This window comes from Mustela erminea, chromosome 6, assembly GCF_009829155.1.
Source record: "Mustela erminea isolate mMusErm1 chromosome 6, mMusErm1.Pri, whole genome shotgun sequence".
NCBI classification, from domain to species: Eukaryota; Metazoa; Chordata; class Mammalia; order Carnivora; family Mustelidae; genus Mustela; species Mustela erminea.
The window spans coordinates 92,344,904-92,370,498 of NC_045619.1; the positions used below are offsets into that span (position 1 = coordinate 92,344,904).

General features: G+C 49.2%; 5 protein-coding genes across 14 annotated transcripts in view; 2 read left to right on the plus strand and 3 right to left on the minus strand.

Moving 5' to 3' along the window:
- The window catches only part of SARNP (SAP domain containing ribonucleoprotein), a 44,935-nt gene extending 41,516 nt beyond the window's left edge, over positions 1 to 3,419 (minus strand). For all 3 annotated transcript variants that reach the window (XR_004286983.1, XM_032348546.1, XM_032348547.1), the window contains exon 1: positions 3,336 to 3,419. Coding sequence is in view for 2 of the 3 variants with exons in the window: in XM_032348546.1 (XP_032204437.1) it covers positions 3,336 to 3,371 (36 nt within the window). In the remaining variant the exon portion in view is untranslated. The remainder of the gene's footprint in view (positions 1 to 3,335) is intronic.
- A 138-nt stretch (positions 3,420 to 3,557) lies between these two features.
- ORMDL2 (ORMDL sphingolipid biosynthesis regulator 2) lies at positions 3,558 to 6,277 on the plus strand. 2 transcript variants are annotated; one of them, XM_032348548.1, is made up of 4 exons: positions 3,558 to 3,786; positions 4,611 to 4,785; positions 4,965 to 5,116; positions 5,699 to 6,277. In XM_032348548.1, exons 1-4 carry the CDS (start codon positions 3,653 to 3,655, stop codon positions 5,832 to 5,834), a joined length of 597 nt encoding a protein of 198 aa, XP_032204439.1. In that variant the 5' UTR covers positions 3,558 to 3,652; the 3' UTR covers positions 5,835 to 6,277. The 2 variants fall into 2 exon arrangements, with proteins under 2 accessions (XP_032204439.1, XP_032204440.1); XM_032348549.1 differs by having other exon boundaries at positions 4,728 to 4,785.
- Positions 6,278 to 6,396: 119 nt separating this feature from the next.
- On the minus strand, positions 6,397 to 14,116 carry DNAJC14 (DnaJ heat shock protein family (Hsp40) member C14). 2 transcript variants are annotated; one of them, XM_032348536.1, is made up of 7 exons: positions 13,039 to 14,116; positions 11,125 to 12,590; positions 8,682 to 8,788; positions 8,354 to 8,473; positions 7,796 to 7,956; positions 7,611 to 7,713; positions 6,397 to 7,376 (listed from the first exon to the last, which is right to left on the minus strand). In XM_032348536.1, the coding sequence occupies exons 2-7, from the start codon at positions 12,532 to 12,534 to the stop codon at positions 7,166 to 7,168; spliced, it is 2,112 nt and encodes a 703-aa protein (XP_032204427.1). In that variant the 5' UTR covers positions 12,535 to 12,590; positions 13,039 to 14,116; the 3' UTR covers positions 6,397 to 7,165. The 2 variants fall into 2 exon arrangements, with proteins under 2 accessions (XP_032204427.1, XP_032204428.1); XM_032348537.1 differs by lacking the exon at positions 13,039 to 14,116 and adding an exon at positions 12,683 to 13,022.
- A 263-nt stretch (positions 14,117 to 14,379) lies between these two features.
- On the plus strand, positions 14,380 to 18,842 carry LOC116593905 (transmembrane protein 198-like). Of its 4 annotated transcripts, none has more exons than XM_032348542.1 (5): positions 14,381 to 14,603; positions 15,624 to 15,883; positions 16,483 to 17,064; positions 17,522 to 17,682; positions 17,812 to 18,842. In XM_032348542.1, exons 2-5 carry the CDS (start codon positions 15,709 to 15,711, stop codon positions 17,947 to 17,949), a joined length of 1,056 nt encoding a protein of 351 aa, XP_032204433.1. In that variant the 5' UTR covers positions 14,381 to 14,603; positions 15,624 to 15,708; the 3' UTR covers positions 17,950 to 18,842. The 4 variants fall into 4 exon arrangements, with proteins under 4 accessions (XP_032204436.1, XP_032204433.1, XP_032204434.1 ...); XM_032348543.1 differs by having other exon boundaries at positions 17,525 to 17,682; XM_032348545.1 differs by lacking the exon at positions 15,624 to 15,883 and having other exon boundaries at positions 14,380 to 14,603.
- A 160-nt stretch (positions 18,843 to 19,002) lies between these two features.
- Positions 19,003 to 24,623, minus strand: MMP19 (matrix metallopeptidase 19). Of its 3 annotated transcripts, none has more exons than XM_032348539.1 (9): positions 24,381 to 24,623; positions 23,990 to 24,075; positions 22,940 to 23,070; positions 22,491 to 22,637; positions 21,781 to 22,026; positions 21,192 to 21,317; positions 20,427 to 20,591; positions 20,136 to 20,263; positions 19,003 to 19,969 (listed from the first exon to the last, which is right to left on the minus strand). In XM_032348539.1, exons 1-9 carry the CDS (start codon positions 24,474 to 24,476, stop codon positions 19,514 to 19,516), a joined length of 1,581 nt encoding a protein of 526 aa, XP_032204430.1. In that variant the 5' UTR covers positions 24,477 to 24,623; the 3' UTR covers positions 19,003 to 19,513. The 3 variants fall into 3 exon arrangements, with proteins under 3 accessions (XP_032204430.1, XP_032204429.1, XP_032204431.1); XM_032348538.1 differs by having other exon boundaries at positions 22,491 to 22,706; positions 24,381 to 24,622; XM_032348540.1 differs by lacking the exons at positions 23,990 to 24,075; positions 24,381 to 24,623 and adding an exon at positions 23,417 to 23,965 and having other exon boundaries at positions 22,491 to 22,706.
- Positions 24,624 to 25,595: the final 972 nt, after the last annotated feature.

The following is a 25,595-nucleotide window of genomic DNA, read 5'->3' on the forward strand; positions in this document are numbered from 1 at the left end:
AGAAAGACGGTAGTGCAGTGATTAAGAACATGACCTTGGAGACAGACTACCTGGATTTGAGTCACCACTTCTTATTAGCTCTGCAACCTAGGGCAAGTTACTCAATCTCTCTGAGTTTCCATTTTTCTTATTTTAAAGCGGGAATAACAAAGCATTTACCTTACAAGGTTATTATGAGAATTAAATCAGGCAATGTATGTAAATAGATTCGACCAGACCTTGCCACATAGTAAATTCTAAGTAACTGTTAGTAATTAATGAACACAGCTATTCCGAGGAATAAAATGTAGTAAAGCCACAGTGGTTGGCAGTGTGAGAAACTAAGCTGGAGAGATTGCCAGGGGTATAATTAAAAGGTTTTAAGCAGCACAGTGACTACTATAATAAAAATCTAACTGGTAAAAAAATCTCTTGCTCTCCAGACCCCATCCTCCATAATGCCAAAAGAACACAAACTGATCACATCAGCTCTTCCTTTCAAATATTCAAAGGCTCCTCACCTTCTGCCTATGTGACAAAAACCAAACACCTTACACAAGTTAAAAGGCCCTTTTCAATATCATTCCATTCCACCTTTATGGTCACACAGTTCACCTACCTTCCCTTCCAAATTATCATTAATCATCAATGTACTTTATGCTTCAATATTACAAATGTCTCACTGTTCTCAACATTCTGACACTAAATATCCTTGTGGTTCTCTCCTCTGCAATAGTCCCGCTTTTCACCATTGAATGGAAATCTGGTATCACTACAGTTCAAGACATTTTCACCCACATTCAGTCTCTCTCTCCCACTGTTAGAGTGACTACATTTCTACAAAATCTTCAGAAATTTGCTGTTGATATGGAGTTACATATCAATTCAGATAATATTCTTCCCTCCTATTTCACAGCTTGTTCCTTCCATCTGAGAATCTATACTAAAGCCACAAATTCTCTTTATAAAACTGGGGTTTTAAAAAAAGAGATAAAAGTCTGGTCAATGCAAAAGTCAGGATCACTCCATCAAGATTAACAGTGGAACCAAGCATTAACTATCCTGGAAGTCAGAATTAAAGGCATAGGTTCTTAACCAGAGGTCCACGGACTCCTCAGGGCTACAACGTAGTTTTATGAAGCCCCTCAAATTGCATGCAAAGTATATGTACATGCCTTTTTCTGGGAAGAGGGTTCATACCTTTCATCAGAGTTTCAAAGATATCTGTGACCTCCAAAAGGTTAAGAAGTGCTCTAGAGAAAAAGCAAAGACAAGCAAACGTGATTAAAAGAGTGAATCCTTTTCAGGGGCACCTGGGTGGCTCAGCTGGATAAGTGTCCGATTCTTGATTTCAGCTCAGGTCATGATCTCAGGGTTAGGAGACTGAGCCAGGTATCCAGCTCCCCAAGAGTCTGCTTACTCTCTCCATCTCCCTCTCCCTCTCCCTCTGCCCTTCCCCCTGCTCATGCTCTCCCTCCCCCTCTCTAAAAATAAATAAAACCTTAAAAAAAAAGCCTTTTCAGGCTGACAGGAGGGTCTCATATTCTTTCAGACTATAATACCTGAAAACACATCAGAGGACATTATCCTATCAAAATCAAATTAATACAGACCTGACAAACAGATTTTATGGAAAGAATCACTCCACAAACCAACACAAAATCCACAAAGGCAAGTCACAAGACTAGTGACTTACTCCAGGGACTTCAAAAGTGGAATCAATAAAAAGAAAATACTATTCTTCTATTCGTATTTCCCTTTCATCTCACTCAAAACTTTTCAGGGTGCCTGCGTGGCTCAGTCAGCTAAGTGTCTGACTCCTGATTTCCGCTCAGGTCATGATCCCAGAGTCTTGGGATGGAGCGCCGCATCAGGCTCCCTGCTCAGGGGGAAGCCTGCTTCTCCCTCTCCCACTCCCTCAGCTTGTGTTCCCTCTCACTGTCTCTGTAGAATAAAAAAATAAAATCTTACAAAATTTTTTGTTGTTGTTGTTGTTTTGGTATGTTTTAGGACAGACATAACAGTATGGCAGAACATTATTTAAGTAACAAGACATATAACAGAGGTAGTTACTCAATTTTTACTTGTTGCATTAAGAGACCACTGATATAATCTTCAGATTTCAGTGCTACCAATTTAACAGTAACTCCAGGATACACAAAAACCCACTAGAACAGTTTAGAATCCATGGGTGAGAAATCAGATTTCACAGAAAGACTAACTGGTATCAACCAGCATGTGTACTCCCTACCCGCATTCTCTTTACTCCTTTTTTTAAAAGCTCATCAAACTTTAAACGATCAGTTTTTGGCTTTGGCTAAATCAGCGTGGTTTGTCCAGGTTCCCAGGATGATACGACCGAAACATCTGATGGGAAAAACTACTGTGAAACCACACATGGACAACTAATCAAGATATTCTCTTAATTCACCTAAAATAAACTACTCATTTCTTCTAGGAGATTAATAATCTCAATGTGAGGAAGCTACCAAGATTCTCAAAAGATACAACTTAAAACCGCCCTGTGACTGAGAGTGTCACCCAGTGGTGACACCAAAAGATGCAGGGTCCACCTGCTATATGAAATGGGAAAAGATAAACCTAACTTCGGAACTGCTCTTCCAAAATATTACAGTTACGAGTGAGTTGTCTTTCTAATGATAAGGTATAAGGGTAGGGGATAAGGCTGGCGGGCTGAGAACCGCGTGAGAATTCGAAAAACTTTTAAATCTGAGGTATCTATGCCTTTACTAACCCTTAAGGTCTCCGAAATCCCTGGCTTCTCAGGAGAGGCCTAGCTTCTGAGGCCTCTCCTCACGTTTCAAAGTTAGCTCCGAGGGCGTAACCCCACCTAAAAAAAAAAAGGAGTGGAAGCATTCTCTGGATCCTGTTTGAAACGTGGGTAGAAATACAAAACGCTGCCATCGTATGCTAACGGGAACCCCAGCTTTGGACAACAGACTGAAAAGCATCGACCCAGGAAAGAAAAAGGGGGTCGTGGCTCCAGCATGGGGCAAAGAGGAGGGGACCACTGACGTAATGCAGCTCTGACGAGAAACGTGAAAGGAGTATAACAGGTTGAAAGCACTTGCACATCCGGTGGGGAAGTGACGGATGATACTACGATGAAGAAAGGGCCGAAATAACAAAGAATACTGTAAAACCGCACGGAGAAATGGGAAATTAGGGAAGGCGTAGTGGGGAAGAAAGGAGGCACAAAAGAAAAGAACTACGGCGGGATCCAGAAAACGAAATGGAAAAGCCTGCAAGATGAACATACAGTAAAAATAGCAAGCCACCCGGCAGAATTCAGTCCCCAGAAAGGTCTAACTTAGCCTTTCCCCGCCTCACGGTACCTTCAGTTTATGGAGCTCCACCGTCTCCGCCGCCATCTTGCTACCCCTCCAGTCCACTAGGCCCCCACCCACTGCCTCCGCTTCCAGGAGCTCCCGCCTAGGCGCAGATAACCAAGGCCAACCAATCGCTGTCACTCTTACTCCCACCTCACACTATCAATTCTTCCCATTAGTCAATAGCGGACGCCGTTCTCACTCCTCCTAGCAGCTTTCCCCACCTCTCTCAAAAGGTGGGACAGGGAGAGGGGCGGGTTCTGAACGTCCTAAACGGCGGAAATGGCGACCAATTGCGCATCACCATTGCAAACTGCCAACCAATGGGTGGCGGCAGCGCCGATTCTGTTCCACGAATAGGGAGAGCGCAGATGGGCGAGGGCGTGTGCTTCCTGGACACCACAGGTGTGGAAGCGAACGCCACTCTTCGAGTCGGACGGGCTTCTGAAGCCAGCAGGTAGGGGCTGTCGGGAGACTAGAAATGGGGCAGAGGAAAAGTGGTGCGGGGCGAAAGATGGAGGGCGGGGGCGGAGGGAGGTTGGAGCGTCGGCGACCTAACGAGAGGAGCTCTGAAAAGACCCCTGAGGATAACCGAACGACAAACTGGAGAGGGAAGCTGGGAGGGGCGTGGGGCGGGTCCAACGCTAGGGTTTAAGGAATTTCAGGTAAAGACGGGCGAGCAAGATTTGCTTCCCAAGTTCACATCAACAAGCACGATTTTAAAAGGCCAAGTTCAGACAATCAGAGCCGCCCCTTGAATCGGGAATAAGGCTCCGTGACTCGAGATGCTGAGCTCAGGTTCCTTCCTAGCTCAATCCAAAAGCCATTGGGTAAATACTTGGCAGCGCCCTTCGCTTGAGAAAGGGATTGGGATGCGGCCTGCTTACATGTCAAGGGAATGAGAGACTGGACGGGCAAGCCACATAGGAAGAGGTGGGGATTAGAAGTAGTTTTGTCCCCTTACCCCTTATTGGTGGTTGTTAACCCCTGCTGTCAGAAGTCCCTGCCCCAGGCCTAGACCCCTTAGGTTACAGTTGAAGTGTAAAGATCAGAGTAAAGATTACCATTAATGTCTCTAAAAGTAGAGAGCACCCCTCTTGCCTTTTAAGTTTTCTTTCCTAAGTCTTCAGTTTTTCCTTTGTGCACAATGGGGAAGTTCTTTTATTCCCAATATAGTTAAGGGGATTTGGGCTATCCAGGAGACAACTTGGTGGAACTCATTCAAAGAGGGGTTAAGAGGAAATTGAATTGGACTTCTGCCTGATCCCCCCACGGCGGTAGGATGAATGTGGGGGTGGCACATAGCGAAGTAAACCCCAACACTCGAGTGATGAATAGCCGGGGCATCTGGCTGGCCTACATCATCTTGGTAGGATTGCTGCATGTGGTTCTTCTCAGCATCCCCTTCTTCAGCATTCCTGTTGTCTGGACCCTGACCAACGTCATCCATAACTTGGTGAGCACTAAACCATACCCTTACACCCAACCCAGGCCTTTCCGAACCAAAACCCAGTATCAGTGATTATTTGGGAATTTATGTCTTTGTTTCGGAATCTCAGCATAATTCTTGGGCTGAGGGACTACTTTCCGCCTCCTCACACTGCACCCCACCGCCCCGCCTTTCCCTCCTCCCAGGCTATGTATGTCTTCTTACATATGGTGAAAGGGACACCTTTTGAGACCCCTGACCAAGGAAAGGCTCGGCTACTGACCCACTGGGAACAGATGGACTACGGGCTCCAATTTACCTCTTCCCGCAAATTCCTCAGCATCTCTCCTATCATACTGTGAGTCTAGGGGGAGATACAGGGAATGCTCTAAGCATCAAGGATAAACCTCCATAGGGAAGCTTTAAAAAAGCAGACTACTAACTTACACCCTTTGAAGATATTATGGTATGGTCTGAATCTAGGGAGAGCAATAAAAAGTAGAAGATAGTAATCAAGCATTCCTTGCTGCCCGTTGGTGGTAGGGGAATGGAGAAAGGACTGAGAAAACACCCAAGCAAAACCAAATGGTTTTACACTTCAAAGGAAATGAATAAATAAAGCAGAACAGATATAAATCTGTGAAAACTGTGGGGAATTGAAGCAAAAGCACTCTAACAGCCACATAAAACTTCAGCTGTCATCTGCCACATCATTAACAATGAAAAAACTCTTCTAACTTATAAATCTCCAGCTACAAGTGCTGATTATCTCCCCAATCCCAAAGTAAATACTATTAATTTAACTGGAATATTTTCAGATATTCTAGGACTACATGCAATAAAACTGGTCATTTAAAAATAGAAGAGAAAAGTCACTGCAAAGCCATAAACAACAGCTAGGGAAGGCCAACATCATTTAACCCATTTCTTCTCTCCCCAGCTACCTCCTGGCCAGCTTCTACACCAAGTATGATGCTGCTCACTTCCTCATCAACACAGCCTCGTTGCTCAGCGTACTGCTGCCTAAGTTACCCCAATTCCATGGGGTTCGACTCTTTGGCATCAACAAATACTGAGGGATGGGGCTGGGGATAACACTGGACCAAAGGGCTGCAACATCCTTTCCTCCTCTGTATTGTCTTCTGTATCTTGAAACCCTGAGAACTACATAACCTTTCCCAAACTCCCAGGAAGAAAACAGACTGGAAAATGGGGCTCCCTGGCCTCAGCCCTGCTAAAAACAAATTTTCTTTTAATCAGGAAAGGTGGCAAAGATAAGGGCCAAATCAGTCTCCCTCACAGCAGGAAGCCATGTTTGAGCAGTTTGTTTGGTGATTAAGTTTTTCCAGATCTTCTACCTGTACCATCTACCAGCTCTGTTTTGCTGTGTATTTTCCCTATAATAAAGTTTTTGTTGTTTTTTTTTCAGATATGGCTATAGTTTGGTCAGCAGAAAGGGTAGGGAGATGTCCTCATAAGGCTGGGGAAGAAACAAGGAATAGCAACTTATTGTATAAAACTTCTCTAAGGTATTGTTTTAATCCCCTCTCCCTGATCCAGTAGGAGGTGCCCTTCATTCAGCTAACACTTAGGGAAAGGATTCTCAAATGAGAAAAAGGGCAAAGAAGAGAGGAAAGATACAGGTTGCCAGTTTATATATTTATAGAAAGATAATCCCCTGGCTTTAAATAGATATGTACATACAAATATGAACAAACTTAAAAAAATACAAACCCTTGGATCATAAGGGGGCTTCTGGGAGCCCCTTTATCCTTCTCCCTCACCCAAGGGCAGAGGGCATGAGTCTGCTTTTTAAAAATTATTAGTTTGGCCATCCCTGCAGCAACAAGCATGAAGTTGGGTGATTACCCACAAGGTGAATGTCAGAGGAAAAATTCAAAGTTCCCACTCTCTGAACTCTATGTATAATCTCCTATAATTAGGGCTACATGCTTTCTTGTTCTCTTTTAACTAGAATGTTGGGGTAAAGGAGGGGGCTCCCTCCTGAAACGGGTCAAGAAATTATAAGATAGACTCATAGTTTAAAAAAAGGGGGGAAGTGTCATCTGCTCTAGAAGCAAGAGACAAAGGCATACAGACCCCAGGGAAATACCAGTTCCCACACTACCATGGGAGATATTGTCCAGCCCAGGTCCAGGCTCTAGGATCTTTGCTTTAGCCACCCCCTATTTCTTTGGTATTGTCAGAAGACAAGATTCAGTTCCTAGGTGCTGGTGGAGGAGGGAGAGTGGTTCTGGGGCTTCCTACAAGTACTAAGTGAACAATTTGAGCTTAAAATTTTCCCTTTTTTAAATATTTAAAAATAAACAAGTCAAAACTCCATCCTGTGCTATACACAGCCCTTTTAACTCCCTGACATTGATCTGAGGAAAGAAGAGAAGGGGTGTCAACGTTGGAAGGGCCTCCTCACTTTCTTCCGCCGCTTCGGTTTGGCTTCTCCCTTGGGTACTGTGCTGTTGGGCTTAGAGGCTGCAGTGGCCCCAGGGCCAGGCTGAGGAGCTGCAAAGAAGTTCCCATTGGACATCTGGCTTGGGGGTACTTGAAATATCCGGCTCAAGAAATCCTGAAGGTCAGCAGGAGGGGCATCTGGGGTTGCTCTGAGAGGAAAACAGAAGACATTATGAGGCAAGAGCTATTAAGAGTTACATGGTTACCTCTGTTACCTGTTTACACCTAAGTTAAAGATACACTGCGGGGGGAAGGAAAAAGATATACTGAATCAGCTGCCAAACTTTAAGGGTAAGACCTCTAGGTGTCCTAAGCAGCATGTCATCTGAAATCATATTCAGAACTACAACAGTAGGTAGATTGTTGAAAGAAGTAACACCTACCTCTGCCGCCCACTGGTGCCTGGAATCCGAGAACCAAAGGAGATGTGATAGGGGACTCTGTGAGTATCTGGGGAGATTCCCACACGCTGGCATCCAGCCCACTCTACAAGCATGAGAAATAATTAGCCAAAACATCACAGTTTTGAGCATACATGAGCCCATATTTCTAGAGAACAGATGTGTACCTGTGATGTCATACACTTTTCCATCCATCAGTGCAAAATAGGTGATCTTGAGGCCCAACATGCTTGACTCTGCCCAAAAGTCTCCTTCCTCAGCAGGATGCAGTCTATTACACTCAGCACAGTATCTGGCACTCTTAGGTTCCCGGTCCATTTCAAACCTCCTACAACCCAACAAAAGGAAAGTTCCTTTTCATCTGTCAAGCCTACAACACTGTTCTGCTATCATTATAATCACTTCTCGGCCTTTTGGCTAAGATCAAATGTTTAGTGTCATCATTATTGACAAATAGCTGATATATCTAAAATTATCTCCACTCAGTTGTTACATATGTCTACGAACACCCGTACCCTCAACCTTCTCTCTTAAAACTAAAAATACTAACTTTTTTTCTTAGTGCAATTCAAATTCCCAGTCTCTTGACACTATGGCAAAAGTAGAAACCTCAGGGTCTTTTTACTCATCAGCTGTATCCCCCAACTACAAGTAATACTCAAACGGAAGTCTTTGGCTACCCAATGGCTAATCTGTGACTGTCCCATCCCTGCCCTATTTCATACCTATGCTTTCCCTGGCATCGACTGCACATCATAGTATTCATTGCCTCTTTGAGGTCATCCTGCAGCTTGGACAGAAACTCATTCACTGACCGGCTCAGCTCAGTCTCTGCCATTCGTTTCCTAAGAGAAAAAAGCCTTTGTAAATCAGAAGGTATTGATCAAGGGACAAAGGGAGATGAAACTTTAAGCCTCTTGAGGCCCCTGGCCAGCCAGAAAGATAAGCAACCCCGTTCCCTCCACCTCAGAGAGCTTCACCCACAAGTTCAGGGACCTCTACTTTGAAGATTACTCATTTATCCCACCTGACAATTTCCCATTTCCAACTTACATTTCATATTCCTTCCGCCTTTCAGGGTTGCTGACAATGTCCCAAGCTGCCCGCAAAACCTTGAAGGCCTCCTCTGCCCGGGGATGATGATTTTTGTCAGGATGAACCTACCAAGACAAAGATTTCATCCCAAATCCATTTCAACCCTCTCCCCATCTTAGGTCAAAATAACCTCATTATCAGAATGCCTGGATAGTGCAGTGGGTTAAGCATCTGATTCTTGATCTCAGGGTTCTGAGTTCAAGCCTGGTTGGGCTCCACCTTGGGCTACATACTGGGCATGGAACATACTTAAAAAAAAATAATAATAACCCTTGTATCAAATGGTTCTCTTTCATCACCCTTTTAGAGAATCAATACAACTTAATGACTAACTGCTCTGGCTCTGCAGACACATATATAGGATCAAGTTCTAGCTCTGTCACTGTTAGCTATCTATCATGGATTACTGGAAGAATATTCACAACATATATACACAGAATTTGGCACTAGGATGATCCATCCTATCAGTGTGCCTGGAACTATCCCAGTTTTAGCACTAAAAGTTCATGTCTCAGGAAACCCTCAATCCCGGGAAGCAGGGATGGTTGGTCACCCTACCTGGTAAATGCATACTAAGCCCTCACATTTTAACTCTATCGTCAACCATAAAGTAAGAGTTCCAAAGATACTACATCTTCAAACTCATTCTAACTAGTAAATTCTAGCATGTACTTCCCATAATGGTTTGCCTTTCTGTCTCAGAAATGAATTAGCATATTGTGATCCTCATAGGCTTTTTATCCACTTTTCAGCCTCTCCTCTAAGACAAATAGTATCCTCACCTCCTACAGCTTCCTGATTGTTCCCATCCTCCTTTTCCAAAAGAACAGAAAAAAGCTAATCTCCTGATGATGCCAAATAAAGAGAATGCCGTTAGTACTCCACATGCCCAAGCTTACAGAACAGCTTTCGGTCATGGTCACTCTGAGGCTTCAGAAGGACAGTGAGAGGTTTTGTAAAAGAAGCCCATAGACACTGGCCCAGAACAAGGGAGTACTTTGAGGTGCAGGGCAGATATATCGAGGATCACGGAACTTAACTATATCTCTACTCCAAGAAAGTAAGTTGAAAATGAAATTTTCTTCTAAGAATGTTATTCCCCAAGAGAGGATGTCTGCTAAAAGACAAGAAAGTGAGAAAAGAGCTCTACTGCTACTAACAATCTGAGTGTAAACTGCCATTTCCCACTCTTAAGAATATCCCAGTCTATCCACTAAGGGGCATGCATTTCCCACCGAACTTAGTCCTCTGCTAAGTTACAGGCCTGGTACCTTACTGTGTCTTGATGGTTAATGGACACCTTGGTTAACCCATTCCTTTTTGTTGCCATGCAGTCACTGGCGTAATTTGCACACCATGATAATTTTACCAGTCCAGTTCCATATACTCAAATCAGCCTCCAATGGAATTTACACACATTACTTATAATACAGTTTTACTTACAGAAAAAGCAATAAAAATCTTATCTAAAAATAGCAAATTAATATCTACTAATAGCAATTTGCATGCTTGTATTAAACATTTCCCTCAGGCATATGGGGCATCACAACTCCACCTGTACCACCCCCTCCCGCCCCCCATCAATAAAAGCAACCATATCATGAGGTGCCTGGCTGGCTCAGTCAGTAGGACAATGGGACTCTTGATCTCAGGGTTGTGGGTCTGAGCCCCATATCAGGTGTAAAGATTACTTAAAAATGAAATCTTTAAAAACAGCCATATGTTTTTATGCATACAGATGCACATGCCTCTCTATGGTTTGTGTTCCATTCTCTTTCCCTTTTCCACTCTAGACTCCTGTTCTTGAAATACTTTGTTTTCTTTCACCTAGTCCGGGAATAATCACATGCACTCCCTGAACCTTCCCACACTAAGTCCACACTTGCCTATCTGGGACAGATAGTTGGATATCCCCCTGTTCAAAAAACCCTCATTAGTTCAGGGTACAGAATGACAGGCTTTCCAATGAGGCCTCTTTTCCACCCTAGAGGGTGGTTAGAGGGACTTCACCTGAATATTCCAGGGTGAGTGGTCTAACATCCTGGGGTTCTGGGACCAAGCCCCTGCACCTGGCTCCCTGCTCAGCAGGGAGTCTGCTTCTCCCTCTCCCCCACGCCACCTGTGCCCCTCCCCCTGCCCTGCAGACTCTCTAGTGCTCTCTCTCAAATAAATCAATCTTTTTTTTTTTTTAAAGAATCTCAAGACAAAAAGCTTAAAATGAAGGAAAAGTCAGATGCCACAGCAGAGGGGAAAAAGTCTTTATGACTGTTTCCTAAGAATTAATGTTGCTCCAGCTTCAAGTTGACCTTTTACTCTGCCTTCTCTTTATCCTACTCTTCCTAAAACTGGAATAGAAAATAAGACAACAAAGAGGAACAGGAAACAGAGGAAAGATACTCACCATCACTGCCAGCTGCCTATATGCCTTCTTCAGTTCAACATCTGATGCTGTGGCTTCAACCCCCAACACATGGAAAGGGTTTAGCTCATCCTCAGGAACCCCAGCCATGGTCAAGAGTCGAGCCACTTCTTCTTCAGGCTGGCAGTAGCGACCACTAGCTACAGGTGCATTCCCCTGCCTATTAGTCCTTGGCTTGACCCAAGGCAATTCCAGCCAACCCCACTGAAACATTTTTACCAACTGCTGCCATGGCCTGCTATCTCTCAGCAGAATCAGGCAACGCTGCAAGGTGGGAAAATCCAGCCAAGAAAAGAGCCAAGTGGCTTTACCCCTCCAGCCCAACCGGTCACCCAGTCCCGCCAGAAACCGCCAGCCCAACTGTAGACAGCCCAACAAGAGGGCCAGAGCCAGAAGCAGCAAAGCACCTAGTAGCCTAAGAAAACGGGTCAACAGCCCTGCCCCATAGCAACATCCTTGGCTCAGAAACTGGAACGTTACCTGGGCCCAGCCTCCCAGCCGCCCTGCCCAGATTCCCAACCAGACTCGAAAAAGGTCCAGATCGCTGCCTTTCAGCTGCCTGCATGCATAGATGAGATGGCCACAAGTCTCCACGTACTCTCCCACCAATACCAGCAGTTCAATCAGCCACCAGAAGCCTGCCTGCCCAAGCTGACACAGTTCCTCTGCTCCCCATAATCCCAGGCCTTTGCGCTTATCTGCCTGACTTCTTTTCCGGCCCAGCCTATGTCGGCCAGGGGACCTGGGATCTCTGCGTCCACCCTCCCGAGTATCCTCCTTGGCCGGGATGCGGTGCCGCTGTCTCCGGGATGGTTTCTTCCCACTGGGCGCACGTGAAAAATCACTGGGGAACTTAAGCGGTTCCTCACCATCATATTCCTCTTCCAACTCTTCATCTTCCCCCAAAACTGGAGAGGTACAATGGTGACAAAAGTTGCTAGAAGAGCTATCTCCTCCCTCAGAGTAAGGCCCTTCAGGGATTCCAGGGATTCCCTGGCAGTTGCAAGCAGATGGAACGGAAAGAAAAGAAGGGTTGCCATCCTCCTGGTACCCAGCCTCATTCTCTCTTGAGAGTTCCTGGTCCACTCCTGATTCTTCTTCTGAAGATGCCTCACTCTGATCAGGGTCCTCTCCATCCCTTGGGGGTCCTGGACCCCTTGGGGGGCCATGGCGTGGATCCGACCAGTGGGCTGGGTTTGGGGGCTGTGTGTACTTAGGACTAGAGTGCTCTGTGAGGCAGCGGGTACCATTAGGAGCAGGCCCCGCTGAGTCCCTGAGTCCTGAGAATGAAAGTATTTCAGGGTCCACAGAGGATCCTAAAGTCCTGAAGGAGGCACCACCACTGTGGTGGGCTCCACACAACCCTCTTTCTCCCGGGTGCTTCTGGGCCATGACCCCAGGGCTTCCTGAGGATTTTAGGTCACAGCCATCATGATAAGTTCTGATGCCTGCAACAAAGGTATCAAGGTGGGGATGATCAGAATTGAACTGAGAGAGGGGTTAAATAACCTTAAATTGAGGATATAATTAATGCACCCACCTCCCTTGTTTTCTCAAATTCTTCTGGGGCGTTCGTTATCCCTACCAATAAGCCAATACTCCATTACCACAACCGTGCTCCCTTCCCCCCTCCAAAACCCCTTAGTTTTTCTTCTTTCCCCAGAAAGTCATAATCCAGAATAAGGAAAGAGGGCGGTAACTCAAAGGGTGTGGTCCGGGGGTCACTCTTGGGTAAAAAGGGAAAGAAGACTGGAAAGGGGGGGTGCCGCAGGCTGCCAGAAAAGGGTGGGGATCGTGCGGCTCTCAAAGAAAACCTGGGGGCGGAGCTTGGGGTTTCCCCTGAGAAAGACATCCAGGAAACCCTTGGGCTGGGTAGAGGGGGCGAAGGTAACGTACCCGAAGAGCGGCGGTAACTCCTCCCCCTCGAGCAGCTGGGCCTAGGGCCAGGGGGAGCTACGAGAGCAGCTCCCCCGGCTCCGCCTCCCGCTCACGCTCTGCTTCCGCCTTCCGTCCCCGCCGTGGCCGCCGACCTACGCCCACTTCCACTTCCGGGGTCACCAGGGAAGAGACGGGAAGGAAGCGAAAAAGCGGTTGGCGGAGGCGCGAACTAGTCGTGCGAGCGCTGAGTCAAATCAGAGGAGGAGGTCCTGAGGAAGAACTGGCCCCGCCCCTTAAAGGGCTCTCTGCTGCCACCCTCCGCGTGCTGGAGTGATAGCTCCGCAGGCTGCACCACTGGTGGGCGCTGTAGCAGTGCCTGCGGACGCGGGACAGATTTTTTTTTTTTTTTTTTTTTCTTCAGGGTTCCTCTGGCTGTATTCTCGGGCTTGGCCGAGACTGGGAGATTGAGGACAGCCACCGAGCCACGGTGTTTCCCTTGCAGACAAAACCAGGGAGCGTAGAAGAGCCACCACCCCGATCCTTTCCCTGCTGCCTGTAGCGAGGACAGAGACCCTTTTGTATCATGCGGAGGTGGAGCAGAGGGGAGGACGCCCCGGGCCAGCCCCCACCCTGGCCTCCCTGCACTACCCCTTCTTTCCCAGCAATCCTCGGCCTCCCCAGCGCCTGACCCAGCTGGCGAACTGCCCGGTATAACTGCAGCTCCCACGGCCCGGATCCGCCCCTCGGGACGCTGCTCCAAGGCACTATCAAGGTAGCGGTTCTGGGCGACTAGGAGCGTACCTCCGCTAGGCTCAGGACCCGAGCGGAGTGCCAAAAAACACTGCATTCATCTACATGCTGTTTTGCGTTTCATTTGCATACCGAGCAGCTCTCGGCCAACGTCTACACGCGCCCCCGCCCCCACGCAGACCCAGCTTGGGTCCCCAACTCTGCTCGCGCTTCTCTCGTTAGTCCCCCTTCCAGACCCCGTCTTGCTCCGCAAGTTTTTCCGCCCATGAGCCCCTCGCCGGCGCCCCCAGTCCTGTAAAAGCCCCTTCCCCGGGTCCCCAATCTTGACCACCAGGTTCTCCAGAAGACAATACTCCAATTCTCTGGGAAGTGGAAGAAACCAAGCCCGGGCTAGGGGGGTGCTGGGACCCCAGTTCGGAGTTTGAGAGCGTCTAGTTGTCGAGTCATCGCCTGAGCATTCAGAGATCTTTCCCCAAACGTCTTGTGGTGTCCTCAAAACCTGTTCCTGCTATGGGGGGGGGATCTCTGGTCCCAGCTTGGAGCAGTGGGCAAACTGTTTCCCCCCCCACCCAAAGGGAAAAGAGTTGGAGGGGCCCGCCCCGTGATGTCACCCCCCACACACTCTGTCCCCTTCCTCCACCCCTAGGCTGGTTGCAGTTAGCTCACGGGGCTTGGGCTTCGGCTTGCAAGAGTTTAGGGGGCAACGAACAGAGTGACCCTGGGGGTGCCCACGCCCGACAGCCGCCCCGACGCCTAGGACCTCCGGGCAAGGATGCAGCAGGGGGTTTAGGGAAGCACTTCTATCCCCTCCTCTTCTGAGCCCTGGCAGGGTGGTGAGTAGTTAACACTCCTTTCCCAATCTGTCCTTGTTTAGAGTCCCTAGACTAACAATTGAAGAGAGGAGCCCCAGGGAATCCCCACGCAAACCCTCTAGTCTGTTAGGACCTTGGTGTCCAAAAGAAGATGAAAGTGCCTGCATCCCTCCTACCCTACTCCCACAGTGCCCCCAGTACCAGCCCCGCCTTGATGTTCTTTCAGGAGCCAAATTCAAATTCTACTGGCAGCCCCGACACTCCCGGGGGGGTGGGGTGGGGAAGGGAGGGGTAGGAAAAGTCCCATCAATGTCCTGAGAGGAGGAGCAAGAGGCGGTGTACCAGGATGTGAGATGTCTGTGGGCAAGGTGCCTGCTTAGTCCAAGAGGGACCATGGGAACTGGACTGTGGCCAGATGCCCCTTCCCTCCAACAACTCCATCTCCACATGAGCTGGGGCTTCAGAACTTTGGCAAAGTGTGGGGACTCTCTCTACTCGATTCCTTGTCCCAAACTCTTTTAGTGTCTGTTTCTTTTCTCCCCTCTTCCTTCCCTGGGGTTGGAACAGCTGTTCAGAGACCCCACCATGACTCATTCTCTTCTCTTTCTCCTCCTACCCCCTCAATTAACCCCACCTTTCCCAGTCCAGTGAGGTAGTATTGAGTCCCAGCTGCAGATGGGGCAAGCTTTCTTTTTAGCTGGAACAAGCTGCTGCCTTTAGCGCCCAGTCTCACTAGTGTCCCTGGGCCCCTCCTTCCACCGACCTAGGACTTTCTACTCTCTCCAACCCACCCTGGGAAGCTAGGGAGCAGATAAAGTTTCATAACCTTATAAGATTTTAGTTTAAGTTTTACTTCGTGTCCTTGTTTCAGAAGGTAGTAAAAAGACAGCTGGTTCCCCTTGACCCAATCCTGTGGATTTTTTCAGTTACTCCAGCAAGGCCATGCTCCCTCCTGAAATTGGCCTTTCTTCATAAGAAGCAGAGGTACAGAATTCTCAAGATTCATGGGCACCTGAGTTCCTCCCCACTACCCCCTTGCAGGTTTCCCATCCCCCTCAAGATATTCATGGATGGATGAGAGGAGCTGACACTGATCTTCCCCTCTGGGATCACCTTTTCTTCGGCCATGGAGGAAGCCCTGTTGCCCCTGGCCATGACTTCTGACCCCAGGCCCTTTAATCAACAACTCCCAGAGCCTCCAGACCCAAGATGTGCCTTGGAACCCCAGGACAATCCTGAACTGGCACCCGCCCTGGTGTGTGCTCTTTGCTGCTGCTTTGGAATCATCTACTGCTGCTTCGGTGAGGGCAGGGCCAGGATTCTGGGGGGCAGCTGCCCAAAACTGTCACCCTCAAGGATGATGCCAACTTTCTCCTTTGTTCCTGGGCCATCTCTATTTTTCTGTCAGGGGATCCCTACCTTCAGTGAGGCCCATGCTGCTCTTGCCAGCTTTTCTTGTCCACACCCTATATCCATGCCCTCTAGCTCTGACCCCTGACAATTCTCACTTGCCTCTCCCTTCCCCCTACCTCAAAACTCCATTCCCACATTATCCTCCATGTTTAAGTCTTCTTCAACCCTTCCCCAATAACCTGCATTGGCCTGTGCTGATTTCTTCCTGTCTACCATCCCTGGAAGTACTAAACCTTCCTTCTGTATTTACTCCCTGCAATGTATCCATCTTACCTCCTGATTTTTTTCCTCCCACCCCCTCACAGTGTTTGGAAGATCCCTGCCTTTCTTGAGATGATCCCTTTCTGCCCCTTGCCTTGAGGTCCCTGGGCTGCTGCTCCTGTCTTCTGCCCCTCTGATTAGCCACTCCTCTCCTTTCTAATTCATCAGAGCTGTCCCTGTAGATGTCTACTTTCTGTCTCTCAGTGCCTCCTGCCTCCCTTCCCAGGCTACCGCTGCTTCAAGGCAGTAATGTTTCTCTCGGGCCTGTTGTCGGGAGCTCTGGTGATCTTCCTGCTGTGCCACAAGGAGCGAGTGCTAGAGACACAGCTGAGCCTGGAGGTGAGCGCGGGCATTGCGCTGGGCATCGGACTCCTCTGTGGCCTGGTCACCATGTTGGTTCGCAGCGTTGGGCTCTTCCTGACTGGTCTCCTGCTAGGCCTGACCCTGGGTGCCGGGGCCCTGCTGGGCACAGAGCCCATCTACCAACCACCTTCAGCCTGGGTGCCAGCTGGGGGGTTGGTGGGGCTGGCACTCCTGGGAGCCCTGCTCACGCTTCGGTGGCCACGTCCATTCACAGTTCTGGGCACAGCCCTGCTGGGTGCTGCAGTGCTGGTGGCCTGTGCTGACTACTTCCTAGAGGGGCTGGCACTGGGCAGTCGGCTGGGCCAACGCTTGCAGGCACTTCCAGCCTTGCCTCCTCTCTGCTGGTATAGCTGGGTCTTGCTGGGCACCTGGCCAGCCCTGGGGGCCCTTGGGGCCCTGGCCCAGTGGAAGCTCATGGATGAGGAACATGGAGGCCACGCCAATGGTGAGTTAGTGCCATGGTACAGAAGCAGCCAACCTGTGCCTTCTCATGTCCCCAGTTTCCAGACTTGACAGGGCGGTGGCGGGAAGGGGGGTGGGAATGGGGAAAATATACTTAAGGGTGGCAGTGTCCGAGATGAATGAGGTAGGGCATTGAAAGGACGTTAGAGTTGGAGGAGCCAGCAGTTTGGGTAAGAATGAGGAAAAATTGTCAGAGGAAGCAGAGAGGAGTTAGTTCCTGGGGACTGTTATGGAAGGAAAGAAAGGTCTCAGGGAAGTCCAAGAGGAAAGTGCAGGAGGGTTTCAAAGAAGAGTTTCTTTCAGAATAGCCAGGGAGGAAATGAGGTTTGAGAGAGTTACAATAGGAAGATCAAAGGGGTTTCTGTAGAGGGTAAAGGTGTTAGGGGGTAGAATGCAGGGTCTCAAGGGGCCTCCCTGAGTCTGTATGGCCCCCTCCCAAGCAGTGGTCTTGAGCCACCAGCGAAGGCATCTTCAACTCCTTCGGATCCGCCAGCAAGAGGCCAAGTTGCACCGGACATCCGCTGGGGTGGGGCTCTGTGAAGGCAGCTACCGGCGCCAGCTTCCCCCCAATACCCGGAGCCCCGCTGATAGTCTGGCTCCCGTGAGTGAGGGGAGGGGCACACCTGGGGATGGGGCAGAGGGCACATGGGGATGGTTGGGGTCAGGGTCAGGGGTGGGGGGTTCTGACCCAGGCCCTACCTTCTACCCTCTCTGCCCTGTGCCTCTCCAGAGTTATCTCCAGAGCCTTCGAGAGCGCCAACTGGGACCAGGCCCCCAGGCCACAGCCCCCCACACCATCCTGGACCTGGATTCTGACTGTGGTTCCACTGTACCCCTCACCACACCTTCTGGTTCCACCCGGACCTGAGCCTAAACCTGATGCTTCGACCCCTAGCAAGGGCCTTGGAACACCAAGTGTGCAGGGCCTGAACCCACAGGACCCGCACACAAACTTCCCCACCTCTGTCACTGGGGATAGAATCTGTACTCCAACCCAGACCAGTCCTGTAGGGATATGTTTCAGGGACAGATAAAGGGGAATCTTGTAGGGAGGGGAGAGGAATGGAAGGCTGAATACCTACCTCTGTCCAATTATAGAGGTGCCCTGCCCCTAGAGTAACTGGCTTCCTAATTCCCTCGAAACCAAGGAGGGCCCTTACCCAAAGAGCCTTTTACATACTTGCCTCAGTGTGCCTCACGATGGTAGATTAGGGGGTTTTGTTGTTGTAGGACCTACAGAAAACCAGGTAGCTCCCTAAAGCACTTGATAGCTATTTGATGGGGAGAAGGGTACAGAGGAGCTCCTGGCTTCCATAGGCTCAAGTCCCGTTCTCCTACCTCATTTGGGAATACAGTCCTCCATGGTGCTTCCCTTTCTCTCCTTAATGTGGGGAAGACCACGGGACAATGCATGGCACAGAACCTGCCTCCCCCCACAGCTGTCTACTTCTCCAAGGGGAGACCATTGGCACACATGCCAGAGTCTTGCCCTTTTGCCCAAAGCAGCCTGGTCTTCACCGCTGCATGGGAGACAAGTGCCTTCTCTGCTTCTCATTGTAGGTGATGCTCATCTCTTTCACTAGAACTTTATCCCAGCCACTAACCCATTATAACTCCCTCCTCTGATTTTCCTGCTCAGAGTCTGTTCCCTGGTTCCCTGGACAGCATGAAGGAAGATGTGTTCCTCCCCTGGGCAACAGAGCTATGATGGGAGGGAGGAAGAATATGGAGCATGTGAATAAAAAGGCATTGAACACTGAACCAGGGGGTCCAGCCTCTGCTGTTGCTGCTCTTTTCTTTCTCTGCACCCCCAAACATTAGCCAGACTGATAAGTCCTCTGTCCCCTAAAGATCTGATATGGCTATCCTCACCAGACTGGACTACCGGACTCACAGCTACACACACACATAGCCAGAGGAAGAGCTGTTCAGTCCTCTTTAATGAACATGGAGTTAGCCTTTATTAAGCACAGATGTGCCAGACATTGTGCTCTGCACTTCACAAAAAGTATTTCATTTAATGCAAACACCCTGCAGGACTAGTATTAACCTTATTGAGCAGATGGGGAATCTGAGGTTCAATGAGGTTCATTAACTTGCCCAAAGTCATAAGCAAGTAAATGTGATTCTTAAAGGGTTCCAAAGCCCTTACTCATTTTACTGGCCATGCCATTTTCAGGCCGTGTCCTGAGGGATGCCTGCCTTCTACTGCTGTCTTCCAGAAAGTCGATAACACAGTTGGAAGGTGCTATGTAGGATGAGCGAAGGAATGTATAGAGTTGGGAGCTGACCCAGAGTTAAGGAGTCACTGCCTAGGAGGGCAAGAGCACAGAGGAGTGGTGGCCGGAGCTGGGACCTTTCAAGCCCTGAAGTCTATTGTTCATTCCCCCTGACGCAGCCCTGCAGGCTAGGGAGCAGACATTTGACTCCTCTCAGGCCTCCTGGCCGGTGACATTACCAGGGAATGAAAGGGTGGGGGAGCCTGTGGCTGAGGGGCTAATGTCCAAGATAGGGTCTCTGGGTGGGTGGTCAGTGTTCAAGGTGGTACCTATGGCTGAGGAAGTGGAACCCAAGGTGGTTCCTATGGCAGAGTGGTCAGTGCTTGAGGATAAAGAAGTGGCATCTCCACCTGACAGAGTGGGGTCTGAGGTCTGGGGATGACAGTGCATCCAGTGGTGGGCAGTATCTCTGGGATAGCCTTTATCTCCTCGAAGCTGCCTGTTGAGGCGCCAGTATTGTTTACCCTTGAAGAAATAGACCTGGCCATCCCGCCAGCTCATAGCAGCAGAGGGCTGGTTTGGCGCTCCGGTAAACAAGCCTTTGATTGGTTTAGGGTAGTGGCTGAAGTCCGTTCGGGCCAGCTCATCCCACTGCCAGTACCCGGAGCCCTAGGAGTAGGGTGGGTAGGGAGAAGAAGAGGATAAGGAGAGAGCTTAAGTATCCCCAGATCTACCCCCGCTGCAAATGACCTCCCTTCAAGAGCAAGTCTGCTTCTCAGTGTGAGGTAGCCCACCTCTCCTAAGAAGGGATTTGCCCTTGCTTTGAACTTTGTACCTTAAAGAGGAACACCTTTTGGTTGAAAGGCCAATAGAGAGCTGCATCCAGGTTGGGTTCTACCCTGTTCAGCTTCTTGGGGAAGCCAGGAGACATCTTGAAATTAATATAGCGCCACACCTTGTCTCCTGAGAGCAGGTAAGGAAAGAACATGTTATGTCTGTCTCCAGGTGATAGCTTTTGGTTCTCCCATTCCACCCTTCCAGAAACTTCTCATCTCTTCCTCCCTTTTATGGCTTCTTTAATTTTAGGCCCTCCTCAGGTAACACACCATAAAACAGTCTCTTTTACCCTTAAAGAAGTGAATCCATTGTGTTCGAGGAGAGTAGACAGCAGCATCTAGGTTTCCTGGGAGCCCCTCCCAAAGGGCAGACACTTGGAACAAGGGACCCAGCCCTGAATCGGTCACTGTCCACACGTAGTTCCCCTTGAAGGCATAAGTCTTCCCGCGGGGCCCTGAGGGTAAAGTGTGGACAAGTCAAAAAGACTTGGGTCAAATAAAGACTTACGGGCTCCGCAGGCAGGCTGATAATTTGCTCTCCTCCCACAGTCTGGGCCTCAAAACTTCATTCAACTTTAATTTAAAGAGAGGATTAAGGTAGAGAAGGAAGACTCCGTGTTCAGCCTCTTTGTTATTCAGACCAATTCAGCTCTGATTCACTCAATAAAACAAAAACCCTGCAGATAGCTCACCTTTGGGGACCTCACCTCCCATTCCAAGTAGTTTCCAAGTTGTCCTTCCATGCAGGTATGATACCTTCTCTAATAAACATTCTAGGAAATAGAGTTTTCTTCACCTTGCTATATTACCAGATATGTTTTGCTGGCCCTTATAGCGAAGCCACTGAGGTAAATGCCCACCTAGCCCACCTTTAATTTGGCTCTGAAGCCTTCCTCTCCATGCCACGTGCCTTCTTCCATGGCCACTAACCTCTGTCTGGTATCTAACTTCTTCTGCTCATTCCCATCTGTCCAGGTCATTCCCATCTGTCCAGGTCTCAAGATCAGTGGGCTGCTGCCACTGCCTGCCTATAGCCTGGAGGGGAAGGGCCTCACCCAACATCATGGCATCCAGTTCACCACTGCAGGGGTCTGGCATGGGACTGGGTTCTGTGGGTACATGTGGTACAGTGGGGAGCTCCATCTCTTCTTCCTCATCTTCTGTCTCTGGGTTCTTCTTCCCTGCAAGGCCACATAATGCTGCTCAAGGAGAGAACTCACAGCACCTGGCCTCCCCACTCTTCTACAAGTTTGCCTCAGAATCCCCATAGAAAGTGGAAAAGGGAATCCTAGAGAATTTCTCTTGGTGGGAGGCAAGATTGTATTGATATCGACAGGAGACACATTTTAGTTTTGAGAGGCACCAGAAAGGAGGAAGTTTGCTGGAACACTGATTCTTCTTCATCCCCAAGAACGGGTAAGAGGAGAGAGAGGCCTGAAAGGAAGGTCAGACATGGAAGTGTCAGAAAAACAACTCCTGAAAATGAAGAAGCCTAAATAACTGGGCAAGAGGAAGAGAAAGAAGCCAAGTCATTTCCCACCGTGGAGGTTAGACCAGTCTCTTCAGCCTGAAGAGATGCTGGTCACACTGACCTCAGGATCACTAGGGGTCATGATTAGCCATAACCTGAGGGAAAAAACTAACCGTAGAGAGCCTGAATCCCTGCCACATCATCTGGGTGCAGCTTGAAGTGGGGCCGGTAGCCAGCATAGACAGGGGCCATGAGGGCCTGGGTATATCGAGAGTGCCCAAGCCCCAGGGCATGGCCCAGTTCGTGGGCTGCAATGATGCGCAGATTCACCCCTTGGTAAGTCCTCTCAGTCCAGAGTTCATCTTCATCAAAGTGCACACTGCCCAGCTCTGGGATGTCAGCATGGGCCAGGACCCTCCCTGGACAAAGACAAAGGTGGATAGGAAGGAGGTCAGAGTCTCCTAGGCTAAAGTGTCCCCTGCATGTTATAAACCCCAATTTCTCCATTCCCTTAAATTTCCAACTGTATTCAGTCAATTTTCACCTCCCCTTGTCATCACCCAGTTCTCTCTGCGTTGCCCATCCCTCTGTCTCTATACTTCTCAACCACTCTCTTCTCTCTGGCCCAGTTCTCTCTGAGGGGTGTCTTGAGCAGGGGAACTTAAACCAAGGACTAAAGCATAAGCTTCAAAGAGGAAGCTTGATAAGACCCCAGAGAGGTGACCAGCTGCTCTCTGAGAGAATATTAGAAGGTGGTTAGAGAGTGTGGGGTACAGTTAGGCATAGGGAGCAACCTGAACATTAATGTTGCAGAGTCACTGGCTCAAGGGGACAGAGATCATCTCAAATGTCTGTGAGGTGGGAACGGAGAGCTGGTGCCTACCAGGCCCATCAAAGGAATTGGAGCAGTATGGTGTCTGACGGCCATGGAAGGAGAGGCGGATGTCAGCGAAGCCAGCCTGCACCTCCCGGAAGGTCAGGGGGGCCACATTGCTCCAGTACTGGAAGGCTTGAAGCAGGGCAGCCCGGGCTGTGTGGGGTGGAAGGGTGGAAGGCAGGTTCAAGATGCGGAAGGTCAGGTGCTTCTTTCTCCAGCGGCCTGATTATTGGACGGAAAATAGGTTAGAAACAGATCCTCTGCCAACCCCAAAGAGCTCCCCTGAGTCTAGGCATTCGCTCAAAAGAGTTATGTGTCCAGGCAGGCAATGATCAGTTAATCACCAGGTGATCATCCATTCAACGCTGAGCTGGACCAGCCTGTCCCAATGCCACCTGTACTCCAGAGCCCTTCCACAGCCTCCTTTCCCTCCCTTTCCCAATCTCAGTCCTCACCCAGCAGGAGGTATTTAAGGGTCTTCTGGTTGAAGGGGTCCTCCAGGCCACAACGGGGCTGCCCCATGCGGGCCCTTGTGGCATCATCCAGCTGACCTGAGACTGGCAGCTCAGATGCTTCCTGAAAAGCTCTGAAAAGAGGGAGAGGGATGGGCCCAGCAGGGCAGGGGAGTCTGGAATGACTGAAAACTGGAGATAGCTCTTTGGCCCCTTCTGCCCAGAGTGGTAGGTGAGAATGGCACAGGATCTCTGAAACTGATGGGGTCACTCCCGTAACCAGTCTTCATAATTAGGACTTTCTCTTCTGTTCTGCAGAAATAGCAATACTCCAGCTTCACCTCCCCATCTTCAGTCTCTTATCTGTGTAAGGTTTCCCTCAGGTGTAGCTTTCTTCCCCTACTGCAATTTCTAAACTTCTTGTGCTTTGGGGAAGTGCCCTGCCCCCTGCTCTGGAAACTCTCCCACCACCGGTCCAACCTGAGAGCCTGTCCTCCCTCAGCCTTCTCCTCCTGGCTGGACTCCCCTCCCAGCCTAGCCTGCTCTGGGGCAATTTCCAAGCTCAGGCCCTGCAGGCGCTGCGGCTTTTCAAAGAACTATGAACGCAGCTGAGAGCAGAAAGAAAAACTACCCATTAGATCCAAAATAGGAAAAGAAAACTTCAAAATAGAAATAAATGCTGAATTAAATGTCCACAAAAAGCAACATCATCCCAACAACTCAACTCCAAATCAACTCGACTCATAGTTTTATCTGTAAATTATGCTTCATGTGGGATGTCGCTAATAGTGTATTGGATACAATGTGGAATGGAGCCTCCAAAGGGATGCTCAGGGTCTAGGAAGATCCAGTGACTGCTCCTCATCTTTGGATCCCCATCTCATTCCATGCCCCACCCCCCTGAGAGTGATAGCAACCCATTCCCTAGCTCCCCAACATGGATTGGGGTCAGGCAGAAGTGGGCCTGGTGAGAAGAAGGGATGGAAAAAGAAGGTGGAAAGATGACCTTGCAACCTTGACCCTTAATAAGGCATGTGCCTTATAACCTCTCACCTCAGAGCCTCCATAATATCTTCTGGCCTGAAGTCATCAGGTCCTTCTAGAGGCTTCTGCAGGTACCCATATTGCAAGAGGTAATCCTATGATGGGGGTCACAGTAAGCAGAATAAAAGGGGAATGAGTTTCAGGGTAAAACTTCTCAGTGGCCTAACAGACCAATGAGGATAGGAAGGGGCAGACATAGAAGGACTAAAGGAAGGGCATCTCAAGGAAGGGGCTCAGGTGGAACAAAGGCAAGAAGTATGAGATGTGTAGGAGTAGATCATGGAGCAGAAGAAGGAAGAGAAAGGCAGGTTGAAGGTCAGGAGGGAGGCTTGGGTGGGACTGTGGCGTAGTACCCCAATCCCTTCCTGGGCCTGGGTCCCTCCTTCCCTGGAGGACTCACCACTGCTGTCTCTTTCCCTGCAGGCCCCAGGGCCCGGCCTGAGACTGTCATAGGGAGTAAGAAACCCAGCCACAGCCACAGCCACTGCCAGTCCATGGTCGAACCAGGCAACAACTCCAGAGGCCGTCTGGGCCTTCTGCCCTGAGATCTCTGGGAACTTGGGGGAGCAAGATTGGGCTGGGGGGGGCCTCCTGCCTCCAGTTCTTTCCACTCTCCAGTCTCTGGCCCTCTTTATAAAACTTCAGAGGAGGGAAATTGGGGGGAGTGGCAGTGGGAGGTGACTCAGTCCAGAGATATGTTGCAATTCACCATTAACCCCTGTCCTGCCACAGAGTTTCTGTCAAGAAGAGCCCCCAACAGAGTCCATTCCCACAGAGTCCTCCCCTGAAGATGGGAAGACTTTTCACACTGTCCTGGGGGTGAGCATTGTGGCAGGAGGAGAAGCAGAATCCCAGCAGAGACCAGGATAGGGACCATGACTATCCCCTGGAGTTGGACATTCTTGTGCCCCAGGAACCTTGGGGCAGCAAACGCCTCATCTTCAACCTTCATGGGTCCCTGTCTGTACAACGATAGGAAAAAAAAAAAAAAAGCTAAACTAAACTAAAGAGGAAAGAGGAAGGGAGGAGCTTAGGTGCTCAGGTTTCAGGACCCTGGAATTATGACCTGAACCAAAGGGAGCAGATTTACCGACCAAACCACTCAGGCATCCATTTGTTTGGTTTTTGTTTTGCCTCTTGTTTTTTGTTTTTGTTTTTGTTTTTTGGCCATTTTTTTTTATAAAAGGAAATGGAGACCCAGAGAGGGAACTTGACTGAGCACATGAAGCTCCCAACTGATTTGGCTAGATTCAAATCACTCTACTGACTCCATAACCTATCATAACCCATACTCTTTCCATCCACCACACTGATGATTCTCAGTTTTGGTTCTTCAAATGTTTAGGAGCCACTAAGGGTTCCACTCTCATTTATGCGTCACACATTTGCATATCCTTCAAATGCACGAAGAAGTAAGGATAGGACTGGGAGAAAGGGTTACTGAACTCACGTTCTCAGTAGGACCCCAATGCCAAGCCCTTTTGTATATGCTATGCTGTAAGACTGGCAGGCTTTAAAGGGGAACGCTGCACACTCGTGGGTCATAGTGGGGGATACTCCTGACTCATATTGTTGCCCTTGATGATGCTGAGCCCTTGACCCACCCAGCCCTCAA